General features: G+C 34.9%; 3 protein-coding genes across 3 annotated transcripts; all 3 read right to left on the bottom strand.

Annotated features, from left to right (window-relative positions):
* Positions 1 to 9174: 9174 nt before the first annotated feature.
* LOC112697237 (TLC domain-containing protein At5g14285) lies at positions 9175 to 10756 on the bottom strand. Its single transcript, XM_025750328.3, has one exon. It carries the CDS (start codon positions 10020 to 10022, stop codon positions 9279 to 9281), a length of 744 nt encoding a protein of 247 aa, XP_025606113.1. The 5' UTR covers positions 10023 to 10756; the 3' UTR covers positions 9175 to 9278.
* Positions 10757 to 15590: 4834 nt separating this feature from the next.
* Positions 15591 to 16457, bottom strand: LOC112805841 (secreted RxLR effector protein 161-like). Its single transcript, XM_025848168.1, has 2 exons — positions 15894 to 16457; positions 15591 to 15752 (listed from the first exon to the last, which is right to left on the bottom strand). The coding sequence occupies exons 1-2, from the start codon at positions 16455 to 16457 to the stop codon at positions 15591 to 15593; spliced, it is 726 nt and encodes a 241-aa protein (XP_025703953.1).
* A 185-nt stretch (positions 16458 to 16642) lies between these two features.
* On the bottom strand, positions 16643 to 23029 carry LOC140173736 (uncharacterized). Its single transcript, XM_072198296.1, has 6 exons — positions 22807 to 23029; positions 18530 to 18790; positions 18273 to 18384; positions 17852 to 18068; positions 17523 to 17755; positions 16643 to 17282 (listed from the first exon to the last, which is right to left on the bottom strand). The coding sequence occupies exons 1-6, from the start codon at positions 23027 to 23029 to the stop codon at positions 16643 to 16645; spliced, it is 1686 nt and encodes a 561-aa protein (XP_072054397.1).
* Positions 23030 to 23498: the final 469 nt, after the last annotated feature.

Below are 23498 nucleotides of genomic sequence, written 5' to 3'. Positions count from 1 at the left end.
ATAGCTAATAAATAAATTATTATTCAAAAAAATTAAAAAACTAAATTTTATAGTTTAGAAAGATAAAAATAATTAAAATACGAATTTTAACACTAATTTAAAAGATTTTGACCCGAAAATGGACTAATAGGCCAAACCGGTTGTACCGGGTCCATATTGAGCCCAAAGCCCAACATATATAAGCATCTAACTAGCCTCCTTTTGAGAGAGAGAGAGAGAGAGAGAGAGAGAGAGAGAGAGAGAGAGAGAGAGAGAATGAATGGTGAGACGAGAAGTGAAAGTTACTATTCACTTCGATTTTCAATCGCTCGTAACTTTTGATTCGGAGTTCCGATTGACGAGCCGTCAACGGCCACATGTTCATCTCAAAATTCTCTACAAAATTCACTAAAAAATATGGTAAGGAGGTTGCATTTTCACTTCCAATCTTCTCCTCTTCAGTTTCAAATATGTTAGGTTTTGAGAATTTAGAAATTGAATGATTTTGATGGTTTAGGTGAACTCTAGCAGCGAGTAATCACTGAATTTTGCCTGTTTGACTCATGGGTAAGGTAAGAACCTTCAAACCCTTATGCCCTATTTGAATTAGTGAGCCCTATGTTGATTATTGTGATAATATGTGGTATTAGATTGAATTTTGTGATGATTGGAGTCATATTGATGAATTAGACAAAATTGTGGCGAATTGAAGCTTGTTGAGTTGGTTCAAAGACCTCAAGGCTTGTGGAGAAGAGAATTTGTGGCGTTTGCAGCTTAGGGAGAAATTGGCCAAGGTATGATTTTGGTTTCTCGTAGATAATATATAATGTAATGTGAAAACGTAGGCTAGATGACCATAGGATAGGTTGAACTATGTGAACTTGTTGAGGTTTAGTAATTTGGTGAAAATGTTGAGTTGAATATGTGAATGTGTTGTTAAATTATTGATTAATGATGAGGATTGAATTTGATTGTGAATGATGATAATGATATATTAATGATTTATGAGTAATGTTGTTTGGATTATGATTGTGTGGGTTGGAATTGATGAAATTGGACGTTGGTGTTTGTGGAACAGATGGAAGGGGTATGAGTGTGGTTTGAACATACTTAGTGTTGTTTTGAGGTGTAGTATAATGGTTTTTGAAATGGAAGTTTGGTAAAAATAGAGGTTTGGCATTTCTTTGTAAAATCTTGATTTTTGACCAAACTTCAGCGAATCATAACTCGGCTTTCGGACTCTCAAATCTTGTTAAACTTGTTTCAAACAAAAATTGGGTCCGTAAAGTTTATATCATTCAAAGAACGGCTGAAAATAATTTTTAACGGAAACGTTATACGCATCGAAAGTGTGGTGTGCAAAAGTGAATTCTTCAAAACTTAACAACTTTTTGCAACTCTGGTTTGGCGTGCGTATGCGAATGCACACGCGACGCGGACCCTGGGCTCTGCCCAAACGTCTCGCGTACACAGGTGTATGCATGCATACGTGAAACCCCTGTTTTTGGAAAAAGTTGTATTCTTGTGATTTAAACCCATTTTTCAAACTTCCAAACCTCTATAATTGTAACACCCCAATTACCCTAAGCCTTACCTCATGTCGTAAAGCAAATGATAATTAAAGGTCATGACAATTTTAAGGTTTATACGATAATATATATGTATATGTAGAAAAAGATAGTAGTTCTAGAAGTCCGATAAAAAAATAAGCTCAAAAACAGAGTTACAAAAGCGCAACCATTCACACGAAGCTACACGCATAAAAGCTCAAGATATAGATACAAGACAAGGCATATGTAGATATATGAGTATAATAGTCATAAAATACTAGCCTCAGCCCGCGAAATTTAGGCTGACTAGCTATATACAGACATACAGAGTTCTGAAAGTTAAAATAACATATAAAATATCTCTCTCAAAGATAGCCTCTAAGGCAAATAAAGATACAAAAGTGAGAGTACTAAAACAAAATATTCAAAAGAAATCCAAAAGATGATAAGGCCCTCCGCTCTGTCACCATCACACAACTCACTGAGGTAGGTTACGACCTGCATCTGACAAACAACAACGAAATATGGTATGAGAATCGGAGGTTCTCAACATGGTAACAATGCCGAGTAATGTAAGATATAAGATTCTGGGACGCCAGAGGCAATCTTAGAACTTCACATCAAGCATATGATTCAACTTATAAAGCAATTAAATAAATCCCTAAGCAGGTCCTCTAACTTAGGGGATTTTTAGTCTAACATTTACACTGCTATCCTACAGCCTTCGCCAGCCTAACCGCCATGCGATCCATCACCACCGCCTTCCGAACCTCCTCAATCATAGTAGAAACCACAAGTAATAGCAATACAAGTAAAACACAAGTATAATCATGTATATCAAGTAATTCAAGAAGCAACTAAGCATGTTATACAATTAGGCAAACAATGCAAGTCGGCAAAGCAAGCAAACATATAGAATATGCACATGATGAATGCCTGTCCTATTTGGCTGTGATATCACATTGTCAGTTCAACCGCCATCCCAACACATTTCCATGAGAATGTCGCCTTTCGGTCATGAATATAAGTGGGATCCCCCCACGAATATAGTGCCGAACACACTCTTGGGATCCGAAAGGATGCGAGCGGGATAGTTAGCCACGGACCTCACATCTCAACGTAAGCAAGATTAACCAACCATTCTTACACCGACGCCGCGACCTCGTCAAACGGGATTAACCAACCGTCCTTGCCAGAAGCATAGCAACTTAACAAAATTCAGTACATAAAAGTATTCACCCAAAATTCTCAGTATTCAATAAATTCCCATACAACTCCGAGTTTTTCAAACTCGCCTTAACCATCAATAGTTCTCAAGTTTTATAGATTCATCATCAATATGGCACTTTGTCATAATACACCGCTAATCCATCCTCAAAACTTCAGAAACCTAAGGCTCCGTCTTCTAATCTCATAATAGAAAAGCTCATTCTAAGTTACCTAATTCATTCCCATCATTCTCAAATTCTAATTGCTAGTTATAAGTCTAAAACAGTGATTAAAGAAATTTAGAAAGCTAGAGAACCAATTAAAATTGAAAGAAAACTACGTTTTCAGCAAAACAGGGCATCCGCGTATGCATGCTTGGTGCCGCGTATGTGCGGTTGTTAAAATTTCACATGTCACGTATGCACGCATGTGCTTCGCACTCGAGTAGGCAAGTCAGAAACGATCGCCCGCGTATCATGTCATGGGGCCGTGTACGCTTCCTTGACTTTTTGGCCCATTTCGCGTATGCATGCATGTGCCGCGTACGCAAGAAGGCTTGGCAGAGATGCACGTCCATGTACGAAGGTGTCTGCGTACACATGCACTCCCAGACTTATAAAATTTTGTAAAGTTGCAGAAATTAGATTTTTATACCGAACTTTCGACGTTCATAACTTCCTCTACAAAATTTCATTTTTCTCAAACTTTAGATCGTTTTAAAGCTCTTTGAATCATATTTAGTTTGAAATAATTTCCAACCAATTTCAAAAATAGAGGCTCAAGTTATGATCTACCAAAACTGATCAAAAACAGATTTTACCAAAAGTTAACTAGGTTCTCAAACTTCCAAAATTCACAATCAAAACCAATTATCATACAACCAAAACAGTTTCAATGTATCTAATTTATATTCATATATCAACCAATTCATTCCACAACCGATAAATACACATTTTCATCATTTTCATCCAAAAATTCCTACCTACTCATCTCCACTTCTCAATAATTAACAACTCAACATCAATTTACCATCCCCAATAATCATCAACATCAACAAGCATCATAATTCATAATCACTCCTCAAAATTATCATTATTCACTTCAATCTCAATAATCAACAACAACATGAAAAATTTAACCTCATAATTTATCATAATCATCAATGCCATCATACATTATTAGTTAAACAATTTTCAACAATCAATTCAATCCTATCCTAAAGTTCACTATCCTAAGTGTCCAGAAATATTACATATTACATAGAGAAAATTAAAACTATACTTTCTCAATTTCAAATATGCACCACACATGAAATTTGAGTAAAAAACAAGCCTCCAAGCATCAACCAATCCACCAATCAACTCCAACAAGCATCAACAATCAAAATTTTCAAGCTATACACATTAATTTACCACAAATCAATACGTAGGGTTCCAAAATACACAATTTCACAAGGATAAAGAGTTTTCTTATCTTTTTCGATGGTGTTTGGAAAATAAACCACCAATAGCCCAACCTTAGATACTACCTAATCAATTGAAAATACAAAATCTACTCAAAACCAAAACCTTAATTTTTGAATTTCTTAGGACTGTAAAATGGAGAGAAAATTTCTAAAACTTACCAATAAAAGTTAGATGAAACTAACGGGCTCGTTGAGAGCTTTGCGTAGCCACAAACGGCATGTGAATCGGAGCACCGTAACTCTAGTTATGGTAATTGGAAGTTGATTGTGAATAATAACTTCCCCCTTTTTCCTCTCTCAACTCATGCAGGTGTGATTTGAGTGTGTAAGTGATAAATGAGGCTGAATGAGCTTCATTTTAGGGGATTTGTGTGTTGGGCTTGGAGCCAACTTAGGTCGGGTTCAACTCGTTAGCGTTTTTGGCCCATTTGCTCTAATTTCGGACCAAACCTTTAAAATTAGCGCCCGATTTTTGCCTTTAATTATTTTTCCAATTTTTTTACAGTTTTTACTACTCTCACACAGTACTGGACAGAGTTAAGCCGGTACTATCGGCTAATTTATTGATACGCGTTTTTATGCAATTTTTCGCAGAAAATTACATTTTCCAACTCAGGAAAATCTACTGAGTCCAGAAATCATATTTAAATTTTCTAATTAACATTCTAAATTTTTGGATCCTATTTTGGGCAATTAAATTAATTAATTAAGTAGTTAATTAATTGCAGTTCTTACAATAATTGCCTTATAAGGTTTGATAGCTAGGTTTCAGGCTATGGAATAAGGATAAAGATGTTGATGGAGCTAGTTTTGATATCAAAGAAGACTTGAGAAGTGAATGAGTGAGTCAATGAGATGTTGAAAGTGATGAAATAGGACATGATGAGAAGGATTATGATAATATGAGATGATGATAAATGAGTTGAATGAGATATGATTGAGATGATGATGACTGATTATGATTGAGATATATGTGACCGGGTAAGAGACAGTGGCGTTGTCCACCTGCTCCGGGTAAGAGCTGAGACACTGGGTAAGATACAGTGGCATCGTCCACTTGCTTCGGGTAAGAGGAGAGGAAGAAGAAAGATTGAAAGTGATTATGAAGATGATAATTATGAATGTGAAGTGTGAATGTATAATCTGTTCCATTATGTTGCATCATTTTTTCTCTCTATTGTAAAGTTTGTCGGCCACTATATCGCATGAGTGTGTCGGACACTATATCCTAAGAGCGTTGCAGGCGCTATATCTCTAGAGTGTGGGAGCACTTTACCCTGGGAAGTGCGTCAGGCACTATATCCCATGAGTGTGACAGGCACTATATCCCAAGAGCGTGGCGGGAGCTATATCCCAAGAGTGTGGGAACACTTTATCCCAGAAAATGCAACAGACACTATATTCATAAGTGTGGCGGGCACTATATCCCAAGAGAGTGATGGGACTATATCCCAAGAGTGTGGAGTATATCAGAGAGACGATATCCGGGTTAGCTATCAGGTGTGTCAGATTCTGGCAAGATAATCAACACGTGAGCTCACGGCCAGTAGAAAAGACATTCATCATATGCATTTGTATGTTTTGTATGAGTGTGTATTTGTTTTGGCTTGCCCAATTGCTTGTATGTGATTAACTGTTATCTGATCTGTTTACGATAATTGTTATCTGGGTTGTATTTTTCTTGATTGTATTATGTGTGTTTGCAATCGAGAGATCCCTCGTGTGGTGGAGGCATGACGAGGGTAGTTCCACCAGCGTTTCGGAAGATGGTAGAAGTGAAATATTGAGTTAGGATTAGATTCGGAACTTGAGAACCTTAGACAATTTACCTAAATTACGGTTTAATTTATTCCTTAAATTTTAAATCTGAGTGTTGAAGTTCTAGGATCGCCTTTGGCTTTCTCAGGACCTTATATATTATGTACGTTGGCACTTTTACCATGCTAAGAACTTCCGGTTCTCACTCTATACATATGTTATTGTTTTCAGATGCAGGTCGAGATGCATCTCGGTGAGCATATAAAGCTCCTATGGCAAGCGAAGTTGGGATGTTATATTTTGGGTTGTTGGTTATGTATTTATGTTTATAAACTCTTCTATGTATATATAACTTGTGTTTAATCCTCCTATAAGATATTTTTGAGAAATAGGAGTTTGGTTTTCTGTATTTTAGGATATTTGGGATATATATATATATATATATATATATATATATATTCTCTGGCCGACCTTGGTTTTGCAGATCGAGCTCGGAGCTTGATATTCTGTATCTTTTTTTTCCACTCTTATGTCTATATTTCTTTGTTTTCCAACTGACTCTAGTATCCGTACGTGAGCGTTGCGCTTTTCTTTTTACGATTTTGTTTAAACCTCCTTTCAAGGCTCCTCATTATTAATTCCTTTCAATTATTACTATATGTATATTTTATTTTAGAGGTTGTAATACTGAACCACTTCTATTTTACGAACTTAAGCATAAAGCTCTGTGTGGTAGGGTGTTACATTATGGTATCAGAGTAGTTCATTCCCGTAGAGCCTGGAGAATGGACTGACTATGCTTCTAAGCATACTTTGGGTGTATGTACATGCTATTTAGAATGTCTGCTTGACATATATAGCATAAATATTCATGAACATACTTTTGGATATTCAAAGCACTAGAGTTGAGATATTAAGATTGATCACCTTAATATCAATTGTTCGGTGTGGACAAGACCCAAAGGGTATCTCGTGGACGCGAGTGAGGTGATATGGTTGATTATAGGGTTGCTGCTATGCAGGCTATTGTTGACGGATTGAGACAACAAGCTAGAAACGGTGATAGAGACGATAATGGACTTAGTGGTGGAGACTACCAAGGGATTAGAACTCATGCAACTGAACAAATGGTCGATGGCATTTAGTTAGAAAAGTACAGAGATTCAAGGAGGTTATGGTGGAAGCAAGTGAAGGATTAAGTCTTTAGTGGTTTATAGTCAGAGTGACGTTGCGGAAGCGTGGTAATTTTAATAGCTCTGGACTTGTAGTGACGTGAGAAAGGAGTCCTGGGATATGAGGTTATTTTGAAGAACTCGACGTAGGATCGAGGAATAGAAAGTGTGAATGCGTGGTTTAGGTTAAGGTGATAATGGATTGATTTAAGCTAAGAAATTGAGCAATTGCTTAGTGCTTGAGATAGCTGAGAAGGATTTGAGATTTAATTTGATTTAGATGGCGCCCATAAAGGATAAGAAAATTTATAGTCAGTAAGAAAGAGTTAGACAAAGTCAAGAATGAAACAAACGGGTATAGTTTAGGCTTCAATTTGGTTATTATGATCATGTAATGAGAATGAATAATGTGAATTGGTGTTTGAATTAATATTGAAGAATAGTAGAATGAATTATACGAGGTCTGTTGAATTTGATGGAGTGTATATGAAGATTGAGAGCAAATTTTGAGGGCAAAATTTTTAATTAGGTGGGTAGGATGTAAACCCTGAGTAATTAATAAATAATTAGCTAATAAATAAATTATTATTCAAAAAAATTAGGAAACTAAATTTTATAGTTTAGGGGTGTAAAAATAATTAAAAGAAGTGAAATTAACTGTTCACTTCGATTTTAAATCGCTCGTAACTTTTGATCTGGAGCTCCGATTGAACCTTCTTTCAATCGCTTGCAACTATACACGTCATAATAGCGCAAATACTTCTCTCTCTCTCTCTCTCTCTCTCTCTCTCTCTCTCTCTCTCTCTCTCTCTCTCTCTCTCTCTCTCTCTCTCTCTCTCTCTCTCTCTCTCTCTCTCTCTCTCTCTCTCTCTCTTTGTAAGGGAAAAAAAATAACGTCGTTTGGGTCTTTGGGCCATTTAAATGTTGATCTATTCTAAGTAGAATAAATTACCATTTGTACACATAAAAGACTATTTGTACACATAAAAGATACATATGCTAACAAATGTATCCATTTAAGAATAAAACGCCAATTATAACCACAGAAGATGGCTTCTGTGTGCCAATAGTACGGATGTTGGTTACACAATTGGTCCGTTAGGGTATTCTTGGCACACGGAAGCTATCTTTCATGGGTACAATTGTCGTTTTATTCTTATATAGATACATTTGTTAGCGTTTGTATTTTTCATGAATACAAATGGTAATTTATTCTTCTAAGTATCCACCTTGTATGTCCTTAACTATGCTTTGGGACACAAGGCAGGGTTCGAACTCCCAACACTTGCTTAAACAGACGAGTGAGTTGACCATTCGACCAACCCAAGTTGGTTACAATACTTATTCTTAAAATAGGAAAATATTGTTCCAAGATGAATATTGTCAAAATTAATTTTGGTTATACATTTTTGGTCACAGGTTCTTTATTTTTTTTGTTTAATAAGACTTAGGTACAATGAATCTAACCCATAAAATTTTAAAGGTGTCCAAAACTAAAAGTTGTGATAAAGAACAAGATCTGAATCCAAATAATAATGTCCAAACCAATTAATAAATTCATTGACAGAAAAAGACCAACTAACGAATCATGTGGACAAAAAGAGAAAAAAAAAAGTCCAATTAATAGTTAAAAAAATTCTTATTAACAATTTTAATCAGCTGACATAACACACTTTGTTTTGCAAAAAGTTTCTAGTCATTTTTGCTGCATGTCAGCAGCCAATTGTCTCCTGCCAAGGACTTGTGTCATTTGCAAATTTCTAGGTGTGTAAATATTTTGCCTACTTGTACACCATAACAACAAACATCCTCTGCTCCGAAGGAGGCGTTGGATTAGTACTTATTAGTTTCCAGTTTTCACATCTTCTCGAGTGGCAGGGCATCATTTCAATTGTGGAATTTGCAGTGCTCGGTGAAGCATTTGAAAACTGTAATATCATTACAATTACATGCCACCACTAAAAATGCAAAGCCAAGGGTTCCCTCTATGAATACCACACCAACAAAGAAAAACATAGCAGAGTAAAACAGCAATGTAGAGTTATAGAATTTGTCAATGCAATCAATAAATTAGACTTAAAATTGTTACAATAATTAAAACTATAAAAGCACAAGAGGACTAATCCTAAAAATTCATAACCAACACTATCTAATCTTCTCTTGTAATTTCCTTGTCCTCTCTCTGTAAAGCTCAACCCAAAGATTCCAAATCCACAAGATGCTAACAGCTATTGCCATCAAAACAACCGCCACCCAAGAAACCCAAATCCACCTCGGAACCAAACCATCGCCATGCTCGCCCGCATAGAACACAACCATCTCATAAACAAAGTAAGGTCCGGCGAATCCCCTCACCACCGAATACAGAGCATAAAATGGCGGCGAAAGCGCCTCGTACACCTTCGCCGCAAACGGATCCTCCTTCCGACGCGCACCGGCCAGCGTCCAGGCGTTCTGACACGCGCTGGTGACCTCGGCGAGGAGAAGCAAGAAAAGCACAGCGAAGGCGCCGTGGGAAACCACATGGCGACACGTGGCAACGACAAATAGAGTGGCGAGGTGGTGCGCGATGAAGAGAACGTCGCTTGGGAAGAACACGAGGTAGTGGAGGAGATCCATGAGGAAGTAGGCGATGCTGTAGTCTAGAACTAGCTTCTGGAAGGCGGTGTTTGCGGCGGCGAAGCCGCGGTTGGGGTCCGAGAGGATGGCGGCGGAGGCGAGAAGTACGGCGGGAGTGCCGTGGAAGAAGGATATGAGGCAGCTGGATGCTTCGGGTCGGATCTTAGGGCTCCAGTTGCGGAAAATTAGGAAGTAGCCAATGAGATAGATAGCGAGGAACATTGTAAAGAATGGAAGCACCGCATAGGATTCAAACCCTAGGGTTGCCATTGTTCTTCCAAGTGTCTGATCGTAACAACAAACTAAGAGCAACACTGAACCTTTTTTTTTTATTAATTGGAATATTCCGAGGTTCTTATTGTGTGGGAGAGTGTGGTGCGTGTAAGATATTTTTTCGTTGCTTAAATAACGACGGTGGAGTGAAGTGGTGAGCGTTGGTTTGGGGAAGAGGGGAAAAATAATTGCAAATTGCTGTGGTTTGAGATTGAGTGTGGACAAGAACAATGTGTTTCTGTAAAAGAGTGGGAAGAAAAGTTGGAATAATCGAGAATCGATGTATCCAGAGCTAATAAGATCAAAGGAAGATGAGTAGAGATGACTGATGATTGTGGCACTGGGTTTCGCTTTCTTCTTGGGCTCTGGAAACCTATATTTAAGCCCCTGCTTATATACTGTTAAGACTGTTCTATCTTTTCTAGTGATTTTATTCAATTTTTATTTCACAAAAATTGAAAGGGGAATTATCTTTCATCATATCCTTTTATGATAAATTTAAGTATTATTTATTTATGTATTAATTTTGATGTATTGTTAATATAAAATAATTTTATATGTGTATCTAATTAAATAAGACTACTTCAATAAAGTAACTACTATTTATATTAGTTGTGTGAATGAGGAAATGGATTCTTTTCATTTTTTTTAACATTTGAGAGAATAAAGTGTAATTTGACTAATTTCTCACCTTTAATTCTATAAGTGGGACTAAACATAAATAAGAGAGAGAGCAATTAAGGGTGAAATTAAATATTGGACACCATCTAATTTTTTTTCTACATTTTACACAAATAGTACATTAAAATTAATTTTTTTTATATATTTTTATGAATGTGAAAGATTATGTTTGAATTGATTTCTAACAGATTAAATCATGGTATCATTTATACTCTTACAAAAATATACAATTTGATAAATACTTGAATAATTTTAGAAAAAATTTAATGTATTTTTCAAAATTTATTTTTGTCCAAATTTTAATTATAAATTAAATTGATTAGAGATGTGATGATTTTATTATGTGTTAAAAGTATATATAATAAATTTAGAATTTAATTTTGATTCACTCATCGTTTAAAACATTTTACACAGTTCCTTAATCACATTTGTTCGTTTTGAATAATCATTTATGCAGTTTTTTTTGTGACTTAAAAGAAATAAACAAAAACTAAGAACGAGAAAAAAAAACAAGAAACTGATTAAAAAAGGCAGTCCTGCTGAATACTATTCTCAAATTCTTTCCAAGGCGACGGAAGCTCCACTTGAGGAGAAAGGGTCCTCATTGTGGTCTTTGCCATGATGTCTGCTACTGTATTTGCATCGCTCAAGATCAACCGAAGATCAGCACGCCATTTCCAAGACATGATATCTCGAATTTTTAACACCAAAGGATTAATAAACCCAGAGCAATCTTGTAAATTATTGACAATAGTAAAAGCCTCCACACAATCTGTCTCACATATAATGTCTCTTTGTCCCGAGTCCCATGCTAAAAGAAAGCCTCTCCAAATAGCAAACAACTCTTCTTGCAAAATGCTACGACTCTCAATTGTTCCCAGACAGCCTCGTTGCCACCTTCCCTTCCAATCTCTACTAACACAAGCAAAACCAACTCGAGCACCACTGCCAGGATAGCTAGCATCACAATTAATCTTAAAGGTACCCACTGATGGGGGAATCCAAGAGCCACTAATGGTTGAGGGGATAGACAGTCGTTGCAACTCAAAAATATTTCGGAGCTCCTTTTCCAAGGACAAAGCCATACCAATCACCTTGTCTGTGGTCCAATGGTCGTGAAGATGAAAGATCTCGTTATTTCTCGAACGCCAAATCCACCAGAGACCAGAAAAGAATCTAAAGGGGCGTTGTTTGCTATTATGTAAGAACCAACTCATCAAATCCACTGGTTGATCGGAGATCCCTAAAGCTTGCCAAACAAGTTGGGCTTTTGGACAATCCCGAATACAATGTAATACCGATTCCTGACCTGAGAAACATCGTGGACAGCTATCTGTGTGCGAAATACCCCTTCTAAAACGAAATGCAGCAGTAGGAAGAGCCTCCCGAAGACATAGCCAGGCCAAAAATTTGTGCTTTTCCGGAACATGTTGACGCCAAAGCCAAAGCCAAAGCCAATTACCCCTATCCTCTCAACTAAACATCTTCTTACTGAGCCACAAATAACCACTATGAGCATCATAAACCTTTGAAACCGCACCAGTCCAACACCAACCGACCTCTGAACTAGCTTGAACATCTGGGTTGTAAGAGTTAATGTTGCTCTGCAGAGACTGATTCAGAGGAGAATAGATATTCTCAATGTTCCACTGTCCAGATGACTAAAGGTCCAAGATCCTGAGATCCGAATCAGAAATGTGAACATAATCCATCTCCTTACACAGTCGCCCCTCTCTTCTCCATTTAGAAAACCAAAAGTTTTGTTCCAAATCCCCAATGCACCAAATAAAACCTTCCTTCAGGATATCCCAAGCTCGACATATACTCATTTATGCAGTTAATACAAGAGATAATTATTTTTACTGATGTGACATTAATTAAATGTATGTATGTAAAAAATAATTATCCTCTATTTTTTTGAAGATACTTAAATAATTGCCTTGAATTTATTGCATAATTTAATAGGTCAATGATTATTCTTAGCAACTTATTAACTTAATTGTCACTATTTCAAAATTAATTACTTAAGTTTCATTTTTAAAAGTACATTAATAATGTCATTGTTTTTTAATAAAATAAAAAATATACATTTTCATTATATTCAGACCTTTATATTTTTTAGAGTTATTTTATGGTTAAAAAATTTTGATATGGAAGCAAAATGAGTAATATATTTTAACATGATAATTTTTTGTGTTTTTTAAAATTATGGAAGTATACAAATCAGACCCTCCGATTTATGTTTAAAAAGTTGAAAAAATTTAGAGTAAGGTTAAAAAAAATTGAAAAAACTCATAGTACACAAATCGGACCATGCAAGTTGTTTGATTTTAAAATTTTGCTTAAGAAATCGCATGGTCCAACTTGTGGTTGGGCAAATATGAATTTCGAAAACTAGAAAACAGACCCTCCGAATTGTTTGTAGTTTTCAATTTTTTTTACTGATGAAGAACTTGCATGGTCCGAGTTCTGTTTCACTAACACCACATGACTGTGAAGCACCTATGTTCTCCATATCCGAATTCGACGCTACTTTTATTTCCATATTTAAATTAAAAAGTGTTACTTTATAGTCCAATTAAAATTGAATAATTCAGGGTTTTTCTTTTACCTAAATCAATTTTTTGGTTTTTCTTTATCATACGAATTCAGTGGCATATTGATAATATATATATATTTTAAACAAAAAAAAAGTGGCATTTCAATAACTAGCTCTAACAATAGTGGCAATCAAGTTCCAAGTTTAGCCACACAAATAAGCTCAAATTCTTATTAATCCCATTAATGTATACAATTCCAGGGTAACTAAGGGAAAAGTGACTTGTTCCTTTAGATTTTAGAAAACCCCTTTCAAACCCTTTCACATACATTTGAACGCCTAAAGCACGTGGTGAGGTAGATGAATTCATGAGGATGGTTTCGAAATCATCATTGAAGGAGACATGATTGTACGATACCATTTTAGATGGAAATAGTAAAAATTGTTCTGGCAACTCCCAACATATTCAATGCAATCCACCCATTCCCTTCATACCATTGACATCTAGTGTTGCCTCATGTCTCTTCCCTTTGCCAGGAGTATTCACATTATGGTGAATTTTATGGTTTCTTTCATTGTAATATTTAAATTGTCTAATTTATTTTTATAAGTAAAAGATAAAATGTATAAAATAAAAATAAAATATTTAAAATTTATTAAATATTATTTTTTATCTTTTTTGTAAGTTAGGTACTATATCTTAATCACCGTAGCATTCACCTCACATTAAATGCTGTGTTTGAAGCGCTGGAATCTTGGAAACAGAGGAAACGATTAAGAAAGAAAAAAATACTAGAATACTTAGATGAATTGGTCCTCCATCAAATAACACTAGGGCAATAAGATTCTTATCTTATTATCAGTCAGATAATGTCATTATTATGTCTTATTATATATTATTTTTGTATTAAAATCTTTTATATATAGATTTTTCTTGACCACTTTATGTATGGTATAAGTTTTATGAATATTTTTTTTATCTCCTTATATTTTTAAATCATTTGACGAAATTCTACTATCTTTTTAAATATGTTTGTTCTTTATTGTCTATTACTCTAATTTCATATAATATAGTTGATCTAATAGCAATACGATAAAATTTAAGTTTAATTATTCTGTTGGTTTCTATAATTTTATAAAATTTTGAATCAGGTCTTTATATATATTTTTTTAATTAAGTCTTTATACCAAATTTTTTTTAATTAAGTCTTTTTTATCAGTAATTGACTTAATTTTATAAAAATCCAACTAAAAAAAATTAGTACAGGAATCCAAATAAAAAAATGTAAAGACTCAATTAAAAAAAATTGGTGTAAGAACTTAATTAAAAAAAAGTACAGAAACTTAACTAAAAATTTTACAAAACTATAAAAAACAATAGAATAATTAAACTTAAAATTTACTTTTAAATTTTAAAGTTTTTTTTTGTTTTATATAAATCCATCGTATTTAACTATTTTGAACAACTCAATTGAATAATGTAGTATATATCTTCCTCAATTTCTCTACTTTGCTTAATAATATATCCAAAATACTTAAATCACTCTACATGTGATACAGTATTTTTTTTTCAATTTTCAATTATAAATAAATATTAAATAAATTGACTGTATATAAAATCCAATAAAATAAACCCCAAGCTTTAACGTTGGCTTAGCATTTCATCAAAAGGCTAATAACAAAACAACCTTGATTACCAAAAGAGTAAACCACCTATAGATCTTCGAATTATCAAATCATAGACAAAGTTTTTTTTTTTTAGTTTATTTATCACAAAAATACTTCAAAATATCTTAAAACGCAACAAAATATCCAATTCTTAAATATATATTGTAAATATAATACTTACACTTAATTGATTCTAAAATCACTTACTCATATAAATGACACTATCATATTTTTCATCTCTCAAACTTACTAATAATTAAATAAAATAATAAAACAAAGAAGGACTTCACAAAATCATGTCTTTTTTCATTTCATGGAACATACTAAATACATAAGACATATGTGCTTTTATATAGGCAAAGTTTCATACTAAAAGTTCATGATTCTACTAGCTTCTTAATACACATACTTATCCAACTTTGCTTTTTTACTTTGACTATTCAAAAGAGTAACTTCTTCTTGTAATTTCTAGCACATCTTGAAAATTCTTTATTAAACTTAGTCATCAATCTTGAAATTTTCAATGCATATCGTGATTCTTCTAGTATGGAGGTGATGAGTGCAACTTCCATTCAATTCCAATTCAATTTTATTTTAAACTTCTTCAATGTTCTAGTATATTGTAGTTGTCCTATTTTCTTGAATATTCTTGATTTAATTTTCTAACATTGCCTCCTTTACATCAAGCTTGCAGAATTAATCATTCCAAGCATCTTCTTCAATTTGTAAAATAACTCGGTCTTCAATGACTTTGTAAATATATCAGCAACTTGTTTTTCAGTTGGACAATACTCAATCACAACTTCTTTATCATTTACCAACTCTCTGATTTTATGAACCTGAATATCAATATGCTACGATCTTCCATGGAATACTGGATTTTTGCAAAATGCAATAGCTGACATGTTATCACAAAATATTATTGTTGGAGTACTTTATTTTTTGTTCAACTCCTCAAGAATTCTTCTTAGCCAAACTACTTGCGTTGCACAACTTTCTGCTATTATATATTCTGCTTTTGCTGTAGAGAGTGCTACTACTGGTTGTTTCTTTGACGACCATAAAATTGCACCAGAACCAAAATGAAATACAAACCCTGAAGTACTTTTTCTTGTTTCTATATCTCCAGCCCAATCACTATTAGTGTAACCAACAAGGTTTATTTCATTAGTATTCTCATAATAAATTCTATAATCTAAAGTACCTTTAATATATCGAAGAATTCTTTTTGCCGCTTGCAAATGGTTGGTAGAAGGCTCCTCCATAAATCTGCTAAGTAAACCAACTCCAAACACAATATCTGGTCTAGTCGTAGTCAAGTACCTTAGACCTCCAATCAAGCTTTTGTAATCTGTAGAATTTATTGTTCTTCCTTTATCTTCTCTCAACAATTTGAACTTCTCTTCGATTGGAGTAGAAACTGGTTTTGAGTGCTCCATCTGAAATTTCTTCAAAATATCATTTGCATATTTCTTATGAGAAATAAAAATTCTATCATCTCTTTGAACCACTTCAATGCCAAGAAAGTAAGACATCAATCCCATATCTGACTTTTGTTTATATCCTTTTGCAACTAATCTTGCTTGAAATGATCAACTTCACCGTTGGGTTTGTACTTAGTTTTGTAAACCCACTTTACTCCAATCGTCTTCTTATCTGCTGGTAAATTTGTCAGCTCCCATGTGTCATTCTTCTCAATGGCATGAATCTTCTCATCCATTGCTTTCTTTCAATTGTTGTCTTTAAAGGTTTCTTCAAAGTACAACGGTTCACAATCTGAAAACAGAGCAAAAATTATGATTTCTTCATCGGATGGATCGTTGTCATTGCCAACTTCATAATCTGCTAATCTAGCAGGTAGTCTCCTCTCTCTTTGAGGTCTTCTAGATGATTCTGGTTGTTCGGTTGCGTTCGGTTGTCTTTCTTCTTCATCATCACATGTATTTGAAATTACAATCGGATGCTTTTCTGTCTTTGTGTCCCATTCCCACATGTCTTTCTCGTCAAACGTCACATCTCTGCTGATTATTACTTTCTTTGTTTCTAGATTGTATAGCTTGTATGCTTTTGAGTCTATGCTATAGCCGATAAAGATACACTTTTTGGCTTTGTCATCTAACTTCTTCCTTAATTGATCTAGTACGTGAGCATAAGCGATACACCCAAAGACTCTGAAATGATAAATGGAAGGCCGCTTTCCACTCCAAGCTTTCTCTAGAGTTTTATCTCGAACACTCTTTGTTGGACACCTGTTTAAAATATGAACTGCTGTTGCGACCGCTTCTGCCCAAAACTCTTTAGGCATTTGTTTTGACTTGAGCATGCATCTGACCATATCCATGATGGTTCTATTCTTTCCTTCAGCAACTCTATTTTGTTGAGGAGTATATCTAGTTATTAGTTGGTGTTAAATTTCGTGATGCTTAAAGTAATTTAAACACGCAAGATATTTTATTCCTCTGTCTGTTCTGAGAATTTTGATTTTACAGCCACATTGTTTTTTGACAAACGCCTTGAATGTTTTGAAGGTATCACATGCTTCTGATTTCTGCTTCAAAAAGTATACCCATGCATATCTACTAAAATCATCAATAAAAGTGATAAAGTACTTGCTACCACCATTACTTGGAACTTCTACATAACAGAGATCTGAATGCACAATTTCAAGTAATCTTCTAGCTCTCCATGACTTTCCTGTAGGGAATGGACATCTATGCTTCTTTCCCAATTGACAAATTTCACAAACACAATTGGGAATATGAATTCGTGGTAGACCAGAAACAAGTCCTTTTCTTGACAGATAGTTGAGGCCAGAAAAATGAACATGCCCAAATCGCATATGCTACAACCAGTTATCATCAAGTATCACAGAACTCTTGCAAGAGGGATTAACATGTTGAATTTTTAACGGAAACATTCTGTTTGAAGTCATCTTTACTTTATCTATGAACCTTCGGTTGTTGTCAAACACAGTGCAATATCCATGATAAGTTATCATCTTATATTCCTTTTCAGATAATTGCCCCATTCTCAGTAAATTGTAATCATGTTCAGGAGCATAGAAAACATCAGAAATATAACTCAGAGAACCATCCTTCAATTTAATTGGTATGTGCCCTTTTTCCTTCAATAGGGATCTTTGTACTATTACCAAACTTCAATAATAGTTTAACTAAATCAGCTAGTGAAGAAAATAACTCCTTTCTACCAAACATATGATTACTACAGGCATTATCCAAGTACCATATATTTTCATCTTCAACACATGAATTACTTGTAAAAAATAAAGTCTGAGTACCCGAATTATCATCAGTATTTTGATGCTGATTTTCTGCAACGTATGCTTGATTGTTATTCACCATCTTGAATCTGCAATCTGCTGCTTTGTGTCCATACTTTCCACAATGAAAGCAATTGAAATTGGTTCTTTCTTGATAAAAATTGCCTTGACCTCTTCCTCGATTGACAAGCCTGAAATTCATTCAACCTCTTCCATGATTAGATGGTGTAAAATTATTATAACTTCCTTGGTTGTAAATGCCACGACCGCTACCTCTGAAACTTCCTCTGCCTCTACTTTGAAAATTAAAACCACGACCTCGTCCTTCTTGTGTACAGCTTGTTTCTGCAACGTTGTTGAAATTCACTCGACTTTTCGGGGCTTCCTCGGTTCTTTTTTCTGATTTCTCCAGTATTCTACTGATGTGACTTTTCATGGTTCCTTGCAACTCTGCAATCGTCATGGTATCCATATCATGTGATTCTAGTATCGTTGTCACCACATGGTCATACTTCCTCGGCATGATGCAAAGAATTTTCTCCACCACTTTGCTATCGGGCATATCTTCTCCATAGACTCTCATCTTATTGACAAGATCTGTAACACGAGTAAAATATTACTCAACAGTTTCTGAGCTAGACATCTCGTACCTTTCATATTCTCTCCTCAAAGACTGTAGCTTTGCTTTCTGAGCTTTATCTACACCTTTATACGACAGCTCCAACGTATTCTATGCTTCTTTTGCACTTTTGGCATTTGCTATTTTGTCAAACACCGTATTATCTACTCCTTGATTAATTTGAGATAGCGTCAATTGATCTCTCCTCTGTTGGGCAGTATCTGCTCCTTCTTACAAACTCGGTTCAATGAAATTCCACAAGTTTTAGGCCTTCAAATTGGTAGACATCAAAGTCTCCCAATAACTATAATCAAGTTTCCCATCTAACTTGGGACCGGACCACACAATATTGAAAGTGTTTGTCATACCGACTTTATGAATAAACAACTATGTGAGAACTCCCCCACTCTTCACAAACTCTCAAACACCAGGCGCTGGATTAACCAGCTCTGATACCAAATGTAAGTATAATACCCATACTTTATTGGCCCTAGGATCACTCACTCATATAAATGACGCTACCAAATTTTTCATCTCTCAAATTCACTAATACTCATATGAAATAATAGAACAAAGAAGGACTTCACATAATCATGTTTTTTTTCATTTCATGGAACATACTAAATACATAAAGCATATGTGCCTCTATATAGGCAAAGTTTTATACTAAAAATTCATGATTCTACTAGCTTCTTAATACACATATTTATCCAATTTTGCTTCTTACTTTGACTATTCAAAAAAATAACTTCTTCTTGTAATTTCTAGCACATCTTGAAAATTCTTTATTAAGCTTAGTCATCAAGTTTGAAGCTTCCAATGCACTTCATGATTCTTCTAGTATGGAGGTGATGACTGCAACTTCCATTCAATTCCAATTCAATTTGATTTTGAACTTCTTCAATGTTTTAGTATATTGTAGTTGTACTACTTTCTTGAATATTTTTTATTTAATTTTCTAACATTGCCTCCCTTAAAAAAAGCTTGCAGAATTAATCATTCAAAGCATCTTCTTCAATTTGTAAAATAACTCGGTCTTTAATGACTTTGTAAATATATCAGCAACTTGTTCTTCAGTTGGACAATACTAGATCACAACTTCTTTCTCATTTACCAACTGTCTAATTTTTTGAACCCGAATATCAATATGCTTCGATCTTCAATGGAATACTGGATTTTTGCAAAGTGCAATAGCTGACTTGTTATCGTAAAATATTGTTGTTGGAGTACTTTGTTTCTCGTTCAACTCCTTAAGAATTCTTCTTAGCCAAACTGCTTGCGTTGCACAACTTGCTGCTGTTATATATTCTGCTTCTGCTGTAGAGAGTGCTACTACTGGTTGTTTTTTTTACAACCATGAAATTGCACTAGAACCAATATGAAATACAAAACCTGAAGTACTTTTTCTTGTTTCTATATCTCCAACCCAATCACTATCGGTGTAACCAACAAGGTTTATTTCATTAGTATTCTCATAATAAATTCCATCATTTAAAGTACCTTTAATATATCAAAAAATTCTTTTTGCCGCTTGCAAATGGTTGGTAGAAGGCTCCTCCATAAATCTGCTAAGTAAACCAACTCCAAACACAATATCTGGTCTAGTCGCAGTCAAGTACCTTAGACCTCCAATCAAGCTTTTGTAATCTGTAGAATTTATTGTTCTTCCTTTATCTTCTCTCAACAATTTGAACTTCTCTTCGATTGGAGTAGAAACTGGTTTTGAGTGCTCCATCTGAAATTTCTTCAAAATATCATTTGCATATTTCTTCTGAGAAATAAAAATTCTATCATCTCTTTGAACCACTTCAATGCCAAGAAAGTAAGACATCAATCCCATATCTGGCTTTTGTTTATATCCTTTTGCAACTAATCTTGCTTGAAATGATCAACTTCACCGTTGGGTTTGTACTTAGTTTTGTAAACCCACTTTACTCCAATCGGCTTCTTATCTGCTGGTAAATCTGTCAGCTCCCATGTGTCATTCTTATCAATGGCATGAATCTCTTCATCCATTGCTTTCTTCCAATTGTTGTCTTTAGAGGCTTCTTCAAAGTTCAATGGCTCACAATCTGAAAATAGAGCAAAATTTAGGATTTCTTCATCGGATGGATCGTTGTCATTGCCAACTTCATAATCTGCTAATCTAGCAGGTAGTCTCCTCTCTCTTTGAGATTTTCTAGATGATTCAGGTTGTTCGATTGCGTCCAGTTGTCTTTCTTCTTTATTATCACATGTATTTGAAATTACAATCGGATGCTTTTCTGTCTTTGTGTCCCATTCCCACATGTCTTTCTCGTCAAATGCCACATCTCTGCTGATTATTACTTTCTTTGTTTCTGGATTGTATAGCTTGTATGCTTTTGAGTCTGTGCTATAGCCGATAAAGATACACTTTTTGCCTTTGTCATCTAACTTCTTCCTTAATTGATCTGGGACGTAGCATAAGCGATACACCCAAAGACTCTGAAATGATGAATGGAAGGCCGCTTTCCACTCCAAGCTTCCTCTGGAGTTTTATCTCGAACACTCTTTGTTGGACACATGTTTAAAATATGAACTCCTGTTGTGACTGCTTCTGCCCAAAACTCTTTAGGAATTTGTTTTGACTTGAGCATGCATCTGACCATATCTATGATGGTTCTATTTTTTCTTTCAGCAACTCCATTTGTTGAAGAGTATATCTAGTTGTTAGTTGGTGTTGAATTCCGTGATGCTTAAAGTAATTTGAACACGCAAGATATTCTGTTCCTCTGCTTGTTCTGGGAATTTTGATTTTACAGCCACTTTGGTTTTCGACAAATGCCTTGAATATTTTGAAGGTATCACATGCTTCTGATTTCTGCTTCAAAAAGTATACCCATGCATATCTACTAAAATCATCAATAAAAGTGATAAAGTACCTCCTACCACCATTACTTGGAACTTCTACAGGACAGAGATCTGAATGCACAATTTCAAGTAATCTTCTTGCTCTTTATGATTTTCCTATAGGGAATGGACCTTTGTGCTTCTTTTCCAGTTCACAAATTTCACAAACACAATTGGGAATATGAATTCGTGGTAGACCAGAAACAAGTCCTTTTCTTGACAGGTAGTTTAGGCTAGGAAAATGAAAATGCCTAAACCGCATATGCCACAACCAGTTATCATCCAGTATCACAGAACTCTTGCAAGAGGGATTAATATGTTGAATTTTTAATGGAAACATTCTGTTTGAAGTCGTCTTTGCTTTATCTATGAACCTTCCATTGTTGTCAAACACAGTGCAATATCCACGATAAGTTATTATCTTATATCCCTTTTCAGATAATTACCCCATACTTAGTAAATTGTAATCATGTTCAGGAGCATAGAAAACATCAGAAATATAACTCAGAGAACCATCCTTCAATCTAATTGGTATGTGCCATTTTCCTTCAATAGGGATCTTTGTACTATTACCAAACTTCAATAATAGTTTGACTGGATCATCTATTGAAGAAAATAACTCCTTTCTACCAAACATATGATTACTACAGGCATTATTCAAGTACCATATATTTTCATCTTCAGCACATGAATTACTTGTAAAAAAATAAAGTCAGAGTATCCGGATTATCATCAGTATTTTGATGTTGATTTTCTGTAACGTATGCTTGATTATTTTTCACCATTTTGAATCTACAATCTGCTACTTTGTGTCCATACTTTCCACAATGAAAGCAATTAAAATTTGTTCTTTCTTGATAAAAATTACCTCGACCTCTTCCTTGGTTGACAGGCCTGAAATTCGTTCGACCTCTTTCTTGATTAGATGGTGTAAAATGATTATAACTTCCTTGGTTGTAATTGCCACGACCTCTACCTCTGAAACTTTCTCTGCCTCTACTTTAAAAATTAAAACCACGACCTTGTCCTTCTTGTGTACGGCTTGATTCTACAACGTTGTTGAAATTCACTCGGCTTTTCAGGACTTGCTCAGTTGATTTTTCTAATTTTTCCAGTATTATACTGATGTGACTTTCTATGGTTCCTTGCAACTCTGCAATCGTCATGGTATCCATATCGTGTGATTCTAGTATCGTTGTCATCACATGGTCATACTTTATCGGCATGATGCGAAGAATTTTCTCCACCACTTTGCTATCGGGCATATCTTCTCCATTGACTCTCATTTTATTGACAAGATCCGTAACACGAGTAAAATATTGCTCAACAGTTTCTGAGCTAGACATCTTGTACCTTTCATATTCTCTCCTCAAAGACCGTAACTTTGCTTTCTGAGCTTTATCTACACCTTTATACGACAGCTTCAACGTATTCCATGTTTCTTTTGCACTTTTGGCATTTGCTATTTTGCCAAACACCGTATTATCTACTCCTTGATGAATTTGAGATGGCGCCAATTGATCTCTCCTCTGTTGGGCAGCATCTGCTCCTTCTTACAAATCCGATTCAATGAAATTCCATAGGTTTTGGGTCTTCAAATGGGTAGACATAAAAGTCTCCCAATAACTATAATCAAGTTTCCCATCTAACTTGGGACCGAACCACACAATATTAAAAGTGTTTGTCATACCGACTCTATGAATAAACAACTATGTGAGAACTCTCCCACACCTCACAAACTCTCAAACACCAGGCGCTGGATTAACCAGCTCTGATACCAAATGTAAGTATAATACCGACACTTAATTGGTCCTA

Source organism: Arachis hypogaea, chromosome 6 (assembly GCF_003086295.3).
Source record: "Arachis hypogaea cultivar Tifrunner chromosome 6, arahy.Tifrunner.gnm2.J5K5, whole genome shotgun sequence".
NCBI lineage: Eukaryota > Viridiplantae > Streptophyta > Magnoliopsida > Fabales > Fabaceae > Arachis > Arachis hypogaea.
The sequence above is the reverse complement of the archived record's forward strand: the minus strand, read 5'-3'. Positions and strand labels throughout refer to the sequence as shown.

Coding starts and splice junctions, on each gene's coding strand:
- LOC140173736 (XM_072198296.1), bottom strand. CDS start 23,029: ATGTCTAGCTCAGAAACTGTTGAGCAATATTTTACTCGTGTTACGGAT. Junction 17,756..17,851: donor ACCGAAGGTTCATAGATAAA/GTAAAGATGACT, acceptor AACTGGTTGTAG/CATATGCGATTTGGGCATGT. Junction 17,283..17,522: donor CCAAGTAATGGTGGTAGCAA/GTACTTTATCAC, acceptor TCAACAAAATAG/AGTTGCTGAAGGAAAGAATA.
- LOC112697237 (XM_025750328.3), bottom strand. CDS start 10,022: ATGGCAACCCTAGGGTTTGAATCCTATGCGGTGCTTCCATTCTTTACA.
- LOC112805841 (XM_025848168.1), bottom strand. CDS start 16,457: ATGGGATTGATGTCTTACTTTCTTGGCATTGAAGTGGTTCAAAGAGAT. Junction 15,753..15,893: donor CAGAAAGTTGTGCAACGCAA/GTAGTTTGGCTA, acceptor ATTGATATTCAG/GTTCATAAAATCAGAGAGTT.